This window comes from Rattus norvegicus, chromosome 8 (assembly GCF_036323735.1).
Source record: "Rattus norvegicus strain BN/NHsdMcwi chromosome 8, GRCr8, whole genome shotgun sequence".
Lineage (NCBI taxonomy): Eukaryota > Metazoa > Chordata > Mammalia > Rodentia > Muridae > Rattus > Rattus norvegicus.
Genome location: NC_086026.1, coordinates 119045086 through 119058098, shown reverse-complemented (window position 1 = coordinate 119058098; position 13013 = coordinate 119045086). Strand labels below are relative to the sequence as shown.

The 13013-nt window shown below is 40.6% G+C and overlaps 1 protein-coding gene across 3 annotated transcripts in view; it reads right to left on the bottom strand.

Moving 5' to 3' along the window:
- The window catches only part of Smarcc1 (SWI/SNF related, matrix associated, actin dependent regulator of chromatin, subfamily c, member 1), a 106245-nt gene that overhangs the window by 35063 nt on the left and 58169 nt on the right, over positions 1–13013 (bottom strand). For all 3 annotated transcript variants that reach the window (XM_006243771.5, XM_006243772.5, NM_001413573.1), the window contains 4 exon segments: positions 12435–12548; positions 10659–10718; positions 7942–8200; positions 6509–6670 (listed from right to left, as the gene is read on the bottom strand). In XM_006243771.5, the coding sequence (XP_006243833.1) occupies positions 6509–6670; positions 7942–8200; positions 10659–10718; positions 12435–12548 (595 nt within the window).

Sequence of the window (13013 nt, the reverse complement as noted above, 5' to 3'; positions counted from 1 at the left end):
TCACACAACTGTAAATGAATGCATCAGTAACAGGATTTTAATATGTTAAACTGGCTTGTTTGTAAGAAAAACAGTGCTCAAAGCAACTAACTAAGCAAACAGTTGTGTAGTTTTTAATGAGTCCACCAATCTCATTGTTTTCAGAATAATGGTCAAATAGCCGCCACCTTGTCCAGCCACCAAAGACATGAGCACAGAGGGTCAGAGGTAGCACCAGATCATGCAGACTCTAGAGCCAGGACTTGAATGGAGCAATCTCATCAACATAGAACCGCTGTCCAAAAATTAGGCCATGGTGGAGTCAGGATCGAGGAAGAAGAGAGAACCGTCTGATCCTTGCATAGGGCTGTCCAAAACCACAGGCAGTGAGTCCTCTGGTTCCAATTCAGTGTCCAACCCAGCCCACACCAACTGAGGGGACTTACGGGGCTTATACGTTATTTAAAAAAAAAAAAAAAATTGGGGCTGGGGATTTAGCTCAGTGGTAGAGCGCTTACGTAGGAAGCGCAAGGCCCTGGGTTCGGTCCCCAGCTCCGAAAAAAAGAACCAAAAAAAAAAAAAAAAAAAAAAAAATTATTTATTTATATAAGTGCACTGCAGCTGTCTTCAGACACACCAGAAGAGGGCATCAGATCCCATTACAGATGGCTGTGAGCCACCATGTGGTTGCTGGGAATTGAACTCAGGACCTCTGGAAGAGCAGTCGGTGCTCTTAACCACTGAGCCATCTCTCGAGGCCTTGCTTTTTATTTTATTTTTTTTAAAGATGTATTCATTTATTATATATAAGTACACTGTAGCTGTCCTTAGACACACACCAGAAGAGGACATCAGATCTCATTACAGATGGTTGTGAGCCACCATGTGGTTGCTGGGAATTGAACTCAGGACCTCTGGAAGAGTAGTCGGGTGCTCTTAACCACTGAGCCATCTCTCCAGGCCGCTTTTTATTTTTTAAAAGACAGGATCTCACCATGTAGTCATGTTTGGCCTAGAAGTTGACTATGTAGCCAGTTTGGCCAAAAGTCATACATATCCCTTGTCTGCCTCCCTAGCACTGAAATTAAAGGTGTGCTCCATTAACATCAGCTGGAGATTTGACTGAAAGATGAGGACATAAAGACGGGAGTGAGATATTTTTAGGTAGGGGAATTGGATTTGAAGTGGGGAAAAAATCTGCAAGATTCATTGTTTTTTAAGAAAATTTCAAGGTAAAAGAAAATAAGTAAATGATAGCAGTGTATAAAAGAAGACAAGGGAGAAAGTAGCCACAAACTGATACAAAATGATGTTATAGCATAAATAAGAAAAGCTAACTCTATTAGAAAGTAACCGCTGCATCATCAAAGGATGAGCTGGTGACATGTGCTGCTCTTCTGGAGGAGCTAGGTTCCATCCCCTCACTGACAGAGGGGCTCAAAACTATCCATAATCCAAGTCCACTTAATCCAATGTCGTCTTCTGTCGTTTGACAGCACCATGCGTGCAGAAGGTGTACATAAACAATCTCGTATTCACAGAATAAATCTAAACAAAAAAATAAAACCAAAGTCTCCAAGAAAGCCATGCATGTGTGTACACCTTTAATTGCAGCATCGGGGAGGGAGAAGCAGAGCGAGCTCTGTGGGTTTGAAATCTTTTCTCAAAAAACAAAAAAGCAATGAGTAACAAAATGGGAGAAACTACACGCAAAACAGTTAATGAGGCATTCGTATAGGAGAACCGTGAGGAAACAGAGCAGAAGCCAAAATTAGCTTTCATGGATTGGCACGTAAGTGAAGTCTGTATGAGGGAAGCTCACAGAAGTGACATTTCAAACTAATCGGGAGGGACTCTCACCCCAGATAGAGTCGAATGACAGGCTGCAAGTAAAGACACAAGCTTTGGGGGAGACTGCATTTCCTAACCTTCTGCTGAGCATAGAACTTGTTTACAAATGAGAAAGGATGGGTGAGGTTGGAGAATGTCCGTGTTCCAGGTCTGAAGGACAAATCTGATTAAAGTGATACCATCAAGAGCAAAGTTAGTGATGTGGGTCCATGGTCTTCACATGTCCGCTAGTCCAACTACACGGTAGTTAAGAATGTGTATTAGAACTCTATGAAGCATGAAGAGTGTACACAGATGCCATAATAAGACACAAGGGCACGGCTCCCAGCTGCCCACTGAGAGTGGGAAGCTAAACAGGACTGCAATCATTCAGAACGTATTGCACAAGAGGGGATTAAACAGCTACCTGGATAACACATGGATAAGTGGGAAAATAAAATACCGAGTAGAAAAAAATTTCTCAGAAGTGTAAATATTTCATATTTTACAATGTCTAAGACCTAGCAAAATCATACTTGACACATGTTGTTCAATTGCATATAATAGAACTCCACTTAAAGACAGGATTTCTCTTGTAAGAGTGGAGGTGAGGTGAAAAAGAAGGAAGAGAATCATCAGCCATTGTCTTAGATCTGAGTTCAGATTTAAAGTGGAGCTTTTGGCTTGGGGTGCTGAACCACACCTTTAATCACAGCACTCCAGAGGCTGAGTCAGAGAGAGAGGCAGATCTGGGAATTCAAGGTCAAGATGGTCCACATAGTGAGATCCTGTCTCAAAACATGAAGATATATTGAGCTGGTAAGATTGGAGAAGAATACTATCAGAAAATGTAGTAATACAGGTTTTTAAACGGACCTCAAACATCATGGGTTAATAAATATGCACCATCATCAAAAAGTAATACACATTGTTGCTTTTGAAAATCTACCCACAATTTTATATTTTATTTGCACATTCTAAATGTACCACACACTCACATTATCTATTTTAAGGCAAGTCAAACTTGACATCAACTTTTTAAAATTGACTGTAATTCAAAGATAAAAGGCTATGTAAATTAATATCTACTTATATGATGAAGAGCCACTGAAAGAAGAAAAAATGAGAAATAGTTCTAATACTCTTACAATGTCTAAAAATATTAATTAATTAATTTCTGTATTTATCTCTTAATGCTATGAAAACAGCTTCTGCTTTGTTTGAAGTGTGATTCCCGCCCTATTTATTTATTATTGGTCTCTCTCTGTTTTTAAGACAGAGTCTCTACATGGTTCTGGCTGTCCTAGAACTAAGAATATAGACCATGCTGGTCTTGAACTCAAAGAGATCCATTTGCTTCTGCAGAGATTAAAGATGTGTTCCACCATGGTTGGGTAGAAAGTGCTCAATTTATTTAATTTTATTTCATGTGTATGCGTTTGCCTGAACATCATGTGTGTTGTGCAGGGGCCCTGGAGTAGAGACCACGGCATCTGATCCCTGGAAATGAGCTATGGACAGCTGTAAACATCCCTGTGAATCCTGGGAGTCCTACCTCTGTCCTCTAAAAGGCAACCTAGTACTCAGGGGCACATCTCTGTGGCTCCTACACTACCAATATTAAAGCGGATTCAGACTCCATCCCACTACCATTTGATGGTGTTGATAGAGCAGAAAGCTGAAAATCCTTTGGCCCATATTGTAGAATGACCCACATATGCAGAGTTAAGAAATAATTAAAATACCTAATTAAAATAATTTTAAGCTTTGAGACAAGGGTCTCACTATACAGACTAAGCTGGGCTGGAACTCACGAGCCTTAGCTTCCTAACTGGTAGGATCACAGATACGTGCCACCAAGCCCCACATTATAATGAATGTTCAGAATTACCTTAAACAAGATGGCACATGGCATAAATTGGGAAGCAGTTGCTAAAGTCATTCTAAAAATAATGTGGCTAGCAAAAACAGGATGGGAAGAGAATCTGAAATCATTTTCAAAGGGGCTGAAGGAGCTGTAAACATTAGATCTGAGAGACTCAAATGCTTGTAACAAAAAGATGTCTTATAAAATATATTCTGAATAAGTATTCTTCATTATTGAGTCAGCTCTGTGGCTATCTACTGGAAACTATCTCTATTTTGGCACTTCATTTGTAAACCATCCAGTTTTCGATTAGTTCTACCTGTTATCTTACTTGATATAAATCGTAATAAGAGGTATGTGTATATTTATCAAGACAAAAAAGTACCTAATTTGACACAAAAGACCTAAAAAGGCAATTATATGTTACATAATAAAAATTCTACCACCTCCCTTGTAGAAAGTAAGAATAATCAGAAAGTCACTTAAATCTAAGCCAGTCCTTAATGATTAATTACACGTCCAATTATTGGAAGACATTTAGAGTGGGCTGGCGTCAAAAATCAAAGATCTACCAGCCTCTGACTTGAGTGCGGGCACTAACTGTGTGACACCAGGCCTAGCTTGGAAACTCGTTCTTAACCCTCTTGAATGGATCCAGTTGGTCCCGTCCACATGAAGGCAGACTCAGACTTACACAAAATTTGTTAAGGAGCTCAGTGAACAATCTGCTATTTGACAGTCTTCCCAATCATTCTGTTTGTCAAAACACAACTCAACATGCCAAAGATTCTCTAAGGAATAAAGCTATAAACAGGGAAAACTGCAGACCAAGAACATAAACAGGATTTGCAGTACGATGTCTGACAGACCAGACCTTCACTGCCCACTGAATGCATGCTCATTCCATCATTTGGATCAAAGTTATATCCTTCAAAACGGGCAGCAACTGGTAAGATGGCTCAGTCGGGAGAGGCACACCACCAAGTCTGAGTCAGGTCTTCAGTACCCACACAGTGGGAGGGAAAGTGGCAGAGTGCTGCTGTACTCATGCCACATAGAACACTTAAAAGATGGACGCCTGGAGGAGTGAAAAGATGCCTACGAGGTTACGAGCACTGATTACTCTTTCAAAGAGTCAGCGTTTGGTTTCCAACACCCACACCGGGAGGCTCGAATCTGTTTGTAATGCCTACTTCCAAGGGATCCTACACGCCACTTCTGGAATCTACTGGCACAGGCACTCAACACTTAATATATAAAGATACATAAAAAATAAATATTTTTAAGAAACTGATATTCATCCCATTATGTTAGTTACTGAAGAAAAGCATTCTTATCTCTACAAAACGCATGCAAACTACGCGTCATGTCCACAAAACCATGCTGTGTACAATTTGATATAAAATAAACAAAAGTAACTTAAAAACTAAATGTTATCTTAGATATTTACATATACCAAAACCTTAGATTAACATAGGTTGTATGATTGTAATGGGAAGAAATCTGGTCTTCTGGTCTCCATGTATCCATGGTCAAAAGCATGTGCTAAAACTACACCTATGGCATACACACACACTCACTCACACACCCATAAATACTACACCTAAGGCATACACACACACACACACACTCACACACCCATAAATATTACAACTATGGCGCACACACACACACACTCACACCCATAAATATTACACCTATGGCACACACACACACACACTCACACACCCATACATACTACACCTATGGCACACACACACACTCACAAACACACACACCCATACATACTACACCTATGGCGCACACACACACACACACACACACACACTCACACACACACCCATAAATACTATACCTATGGCACACACACCCATACATACTACACCTATGGCACACACACACACACACACACACACTCACACCCATACATACTACACCTATGGCACACACACACATACTCACACCCATACATACTACACCTATGGCACGCACACACACACATACTCTCTCACACACACACACCCATACATACTACACCTATGGCACACACACACTCACACACACATACTCTCTCACACACGCACACACCCATACATACTACACCTATGGCACACACACACACACTCACACACCCATACATACTATACCTATGGCACACACACACTCACACACACTCACACACCCATACATACTACACCTATGGCACGCACACACACACACACACACACACACACTCTCTCACACACACACACCCATACATACTACACCTTTGGCACACACACACTCACACACACACCCATACATACTACACCTTTGGCACACACACACTCACACACACACCCATACATACTATACCTATGGCACACACACACACACACACACACACACACTCACACACCCATACATACTATACCTATGGCACACACACACTCACACACCCATTCATACTATACCTATGGCACGCACACACTCACACACACATACTCTCTCTCTCTCACACACACACACCCATACATACTACACCTATGGCACACACACTCACACACATACACCCATACATACTACACCTATGGCACACACACTCACACTCACACCCATACATACTGAGGAACTGATACTGTTTGGTTATCAGGCACTGTTTTTAGCTCTTGCTTTCTCTGTACCACGTCCCCCTTGTCCACCTCACAAGAATGTGAGAAAAATATATATAATAAAATGTAGAGGCACATTATATTGTTTTGATTGCTTGTGTGTAAGCAAAGCCCGTGATTTTGCACACTGACAGGAATATAAGCATCTCTAAAGCGAATGCTGTACTCATTAGTGACGCACCAAGCTTCTCCGGCTCATCGGGCCCGGTGCCTGCAATGCAGCTGCTCTCCAGGCCGTAGGTAGGATCCACCTTCCCAGAGGCTCTTGCAGCTTCCTGTACTTTCTTGACATGCGCTTCCACCAATTCCAGGGGTACTTCTTCTCGGACACGAGAAAACTCCTCTGAGTCAAGATCACAAAGACAATATCTTAATTTTGCATAGATATTTGATCCTAGTGTGACAAAGTAACATCAGTTTATACAGTGAGCACACTAGGGAAAATATAAAATGAATCAATCCAATCACTTCCCTAGGTTATTATCCAAAACATAATAGTGCCTTCTTTATTATACTTTGAAAAGTTGTTTAAAAATCTATTAGAAACAAGTAAAATTTCAGTCCTGATTTCACCACTCTGCTGGCAAGACTGGTAACTATAAAAACAGCAAGGATCAAACAACCTTAAAAATGTAAATCCTACAATATAAAAGATGCCTGGGTGAAATTAAGTTATTGAAAATAAATTAAGTAGCTTCCATGCTATATCTCTACCAATATCCTAATGTCATAAAACACTTACTTTCCTTTATACACGAGTGTGTATGTACATGTATGTTGGTTGAGACAAGATCCACAATAGTCCACGCTGAACTTTAAACTCCTGATTCTTTTGTCTCTTCCTCTAAAAAGCTGCAATTTCACAGGTTATGCCAAATTATCTAGCTGTTCTTCTAAATCCACAAATATTCTATGGGCCAGCAACATGGCTCAGCCAGAATGGACATTTGTGGCCAGGCTGACAATTCAATTCATGAGGCACACGTAGTAGGACAAAGCTCACCCTTGCACTGCTAATCCTGACCTTCAGAGATATATCATGGTAAGTGATCTTCCCTCTCTCTCTTTCCCTCTCTCCCTCCCTCCATCCCTCTCCCCCTCCCCTCCCTCTCTCACACACACAAAATAGATTTTTAAAAGTGAAAGAAAAACAAAGTCCTTACAAATTATTTTCTACATTTTGATGAAGCACATTATCTTTAGTTTTTGTTGTGTGACTTATAAGAGAGAAATGTGTATTAACACAGCTGATATTCTTAAAAGCATTTGTATGTATGTGTGGGGGTGAGCTTGTGCCTGGGTTTAAGTCTGCTGGTTTAATCCAGTTGACATCAACAAAGATTCTATCAGTTCTCCCTCCACCTTATCTCTGAGTTACTATCCCTGTCAGGATGACTTGTGAGACCATCTATTCTGTCTCCCAGTATAGATGCTATAAGCATATACTAGAGCTTCTAGCTTTTACACAGGCTTTGGAGATCTGACTCAGGCCCTCATGCTTGCACAGCATACACTTTATATAACTGAGGCAAATGTTAAGTTCATGGCTAATCATATTTGAATATAAAGTCAGACTTTAGTGCTGGAGAGGTAGCTTTCACAGGAAGTACATACCCAAAGCTGCTTTGGCTGCAGCTGATGCTACTCGAGGGTCAACCACGGATGCTAAAAAGGCAACAGTACTCATCACGGGGTTTCCTGACTGGCTGAAAGGGACAGGCTGGTAAGCTAGTGGCCCAAGAGAAGCATCTGAATTTTCAAGGTATGGGTCCTCAATGGGAAGCCTCAAAAAGTGGAGGATGCATTCATCCTGAGTACGGCTTCCAACATGTTCCGAGACTTTATTCCAATCATCCTTGTACATCTCCAGAGCCTAAGTGAACACAGAAACAAAAGGGTGATAGCATCAAATAACAAGGAAGGAAAATAGAAGGGAAGAAAAATGAAGCCAGTGCCCTTTTTCCCCCTTCTGTGTGACAGGATCTCACTATGTGATACAGGCTGGTCTTCAACTTCTACTAACCCTGGTTCACAGGCTCAAGAGTGCTAGGCATGCAAACCCAACCTTGCTAAGATTCTGCAGACAGAATTCTAAAAAAATTTGGGTAGTGATCTAGTAGTTATGGTGGCGCATGCCCTTCAACCCCAACTGTCTGTAAACTGAGACAAGATTTGAAGATAACAGAGTGGACAAGATCCTATTTCAAACTAGTAATATAAATAATTATTTCTACATTAAGGTAAAAGGTAATCTGGCAGTGACCCTTATAATAAGTTGTCAATCAGGCAACAAAACAATAATGAAATACCTGAACATTACAATATTCGTTTAAACTGGATCACTACTCTTTACATGAAAACTTTCAAAGAATCTACTCTGAGATGGTGGCTGAAGATTACCACGACAATATCAGATGGGCTAAAAGCGTAAGAGAAAGCAAGAACAATGCTTATATTCCTCTCATAGCAATGAATAACTTTTTTAAAAAAGATTTATTTTATTTTTGAGTTCACTGTAGGTGTCAGACACACAAGAGGAGGACATCAGATCTCATTACAGATGGTTGTGAGCCACCATGTGGTTGCTGGGAATTGAACTCAGGACCTCTGGAAGAGCAGTCAGTGTTCTTAACCACTGAGCCATCTCTCCAGCCCGCAATGAACAATTTTAAAGTGGAAAAATATTTGTAACATTATTAAAATGAAATAAAAATTTGAGTAAATTATGTGTAAGACCAACATGATACAAAGAAAATCAACGTGAGAGAATGAAAAGATGGGCAGAAAGACAGACAGAAAGAAAGGGAGGAAAGAAAGAGACACAAACAATAAAAAGGGGCAAGTGAGAAGGCTGAGAGACGAAGTCACTGTTTAGTAACCCACAAGATGTTAGAAGAGAACAGACTCCAATGTTGCCCTGCCTTCCACATACACATCATCATCTACCCATACAAACACACTAAGGTCTACAAGACAATGGATTTTTAATAAAAATTGAGGCTAGCAGTAAAAGATTGACAGGACAGAATAGAATGAGTCATAAAATTTATTAGAGTTTTGGTAAAAAGTCGTAAAAACCTTCAAAACAAAAACGAAAACCTGAATCTATATGATTAAATACATAAAATAAATAGTAAGAAAATATAACAAATGAAATAACTTGTCAACCTTTTAGGGCTTGCTACTGTTACTTCTCTCTGGTGGCATGATTTCCTGATACCCTTTTTTGGGAAATGGGAGTGGAGTGGGGAGGGTCTGGAACAGAAGCAGGAGTGTGTGTGATCTAGGTAAAAGCTTTGCCTTACAGATTCACAAATCTGAAAAAGGTTCTCTCTCCTACCTTCAGTGATCTCACATTTATCTGGCTTTTAAGCTGCCCTACTTAATCATGGAAGGCAAAGGACTTGCAATCTTCAAATGCTAGGTTAGAGGGTGTACACCCAGAAACCTGCCTTGTAAGCTAGTGTTTGCTCTACATAACTGCTTTCAGGGACAGTGTTAATAGTAAACAATGCTGCTGAGCCTTACTGCTTCTCAGTTAAGGAATCAACATAAATATGTTGATAATCCCTGCCTGCTTCCTGCCTAAAAGAAAAGACAACCCTAGCACAGAAGCCACCTGCAGCAAAGAAATGTACTATTGTTTACAAGTATAGCAGGCAGTTCTCTTCAGCATGGTCAGGGCAAACCGTAGCTCAGGAATTGTTACCTCACTCTGTATTTACTGTCCACTCACCTTATGCTTTTGGTTGTGTGCCTGTCCTTTAACGTGTGAGCCATCACTCCAGCCCCATGCACTAACATTTAAGGTAGATATGGAGGTAATTTAGAACCACAGTGTGCATAAAGAACTGTTGCATTTTCTACTTAAAGTACAACCATTACTTCTCATGGCACAAAGGTTCAAAATAGCACTAAATAACAAGCTATATTTGCTTGTGAGTGTGGAGCACACACTCTTTCTTTTTCTTTTTCTTTTTCGGAGCTGGGAACCGAACCCAGGGCCTTGCGCTTGCTAGGCAAGCACTCTACCACTGAGCTAAATCCCCAACCCCTTTAGAGCATACACTTTTTTTTTTTTTTTTGAGCATACACTCTTAAGAACAATCCATGATAGATATGGCTAGTCAAGGACTCTGATTGTAAGATAGAGCCTTAGAAAGAGCCACCTGCTTAAACCCAATACAAAAAGGGGAGACTAGAAAAGTGTAATAGTAACAAAAGTTCCCCAAAAAGTATCTTTTTGAACTATTGAGAGAGAAGGAAAAAAGAAAAGAGCAAGAAAAAACTCATCAGCTGTGAGTAAGGGCCACCACCACTGGTCAGCTTACCTCTAGGAGAAGAAGGGTCTCCTGTTCTGTCCACTCCCTTCCGGCACTAGCTCCTTTACTCTGAAGAAACAAAGCCAGAAATTATTTGCTACTCACAAGTGTATGCAGATGGGGCTCAGGCAGGATTTCCTAACCTCACAGAACTGTTTTACCCAGACCATACAGGGGAGTCCCCCATAACTCAACACTCAGACACCTCAACAGAAGGCGTGGCGTGCACCAGCGTCTTGTTTTCATTAGTCCCAGAAGTGTTTACATGTTATTTACACACTATTTCAACTTTGGGAGATAGAGGTATAGTTTTAAAATACACTAACAAGAAAAATCATTTATAATTATACAAAAACAAGCTATGAACCAGCCCAGCAAGGCATCTGAGAGTGTGAAGGCTCTCCCACCCGGGTCTGACAGCCTGAGTCAGATACTCCAGGACTAAAGGTCACTGACAATGTTTAAGGTCAGCACTCTCACCTGCTGACCCATCTCTCCAACATCTTTATTTCTTGGGTTTTAAAGTCTCTTTGTTAAGTCTCAATCTCAGGACAATGAGCCTGCTAGTGCTGGGATAACAAGCTTGAGTAAGCATGAACAGTTCTGGGAATGGATTTTGTCTTACACTATTCTATTGACTGAAGAAACCATAATTTTAACCAAGCCAAACCAAACTACATGTTGTTAACTTACACACAAGTCTATGGTTATTCCTGTATTGTTGTTTTTACGTCTAAGGAAGCTAGGTACATGTGTCAGCCACAACATACAAGCTAGGATTATGTTTCTATTACTGAGCATAGATATAATCTTTTAGCTAATTAAACTTCTTTAAATAGTCATGTTACTACTTAGCATATTAACTTACAATTTTTCAGCTTATTTTCAAGTAATATTTTGGTCTGTCATTTAAAATGCAGAAAGCTGCTCCTGTCATGGGGTTCTCGTGTCTGTCCCCTTCTTGCTGCACATCTGGTTTTCCTGTGCTTGTGGGATCTGAATTCAGGCTGTCAGGCTTGGCTGCAACTGTGCACTGCTGCGCCTCCTGCCAGCCTCTGAATGCAAATGTTCTCCTGACGTCAAGACTAGTGTTAGCCCTCACACAGTCAAGCTTGTCAATCCTATTCCTCTTTCTCCTTCCTCGCATATAAATTAATTCCTGTCTGTTGCCACGATTCCTGCCCTCCATTCTTACTGCTTACCCTGCTTTGTGGTCTGAGTTGGTAGCTGAATCAACAGACACTCACACGGTCATTACAGGATCTAGCTTTAAAGATTGATCTATTTATTTAATATATGTGAGTTCACTGTTGCTGTCTTCAGACACACCAGAAGAGGGCACCAGATCCCATTACAGATGGTTGTAAGCCACCATGCGGTTGCTGGGATTTGAACTCAGGACCTCTGGAAGAGCAGTTGGCACTCTTTTTTTTTTTTTTCCTTCCGGAGCTGGGGACTGAACCCAGGACCTTGCGCTTCCTAGGCAAGCACTCTACCACTGAGCCAAATCCCCAACCCCACAGTTGGCACTTTTAACCGCTGGGCATCTCTCCAGCCCTATTACATGATTCTCACTATATATTTTAACTTACTTTTGAAATTGAACTACCTTCACAAAACCCTGTCTGTAGTTATTTAAATATCTATCTGCTAATCACCTACATGAATGCTGAAAGGGCACCAGACCTGAACAGAAACCTTGCTGTCTCCAGTCAGACTGGATTTCCTATACAAGAAAGAAGACATGTGAGCGGGTGGCCAACATGGGTTTATAAAAGCCTTTACCTTTGCCAGTGTTTTCTTGGAGTAAATGTCAGTTCGAAGACCAAAGTTCTGCAAATCAATTGGTTTCTCCTTGTTCTTCTCAGGAAAATTTAACATCTGTTGAGCAGCAGGGACCTGTGAGGCAGATGACAAAATGACTAGATTTACTGTTTAAATGCGAAGGCATACAAGTTTTTAATAATTATTTCAGATTGGCTAATTCTTTAATCAGCTCAGCATGATGGTGTACACCTCTGATTCAGGAGGTAAGTGGGTCTTAATGAGTTAGAGGTCAGTCTACTCTACAGAGGTCCAAGAGTCAGAACTACATAGGTCTCAAAATCAAAAATGAAATGAAATAACCACTTTCAGCAAGAACAAAAAACTAAGTCTATCTCCACAGTAAACTGTCAATAAACTCAACATGAGAAAAGCAAGTACCTCTGGTGCTCTCCTTAGTCACAGAAGATAGGCAATTTTCCTGCTAATCTATATTCTCTTTGACAATGAGGAGCAAATACAATATGAATATCCTTTAGTAATACATCACCATGGATGTCTACTTCTGCAATCATGAGTAAAGTTATTAATAAAGGCTTT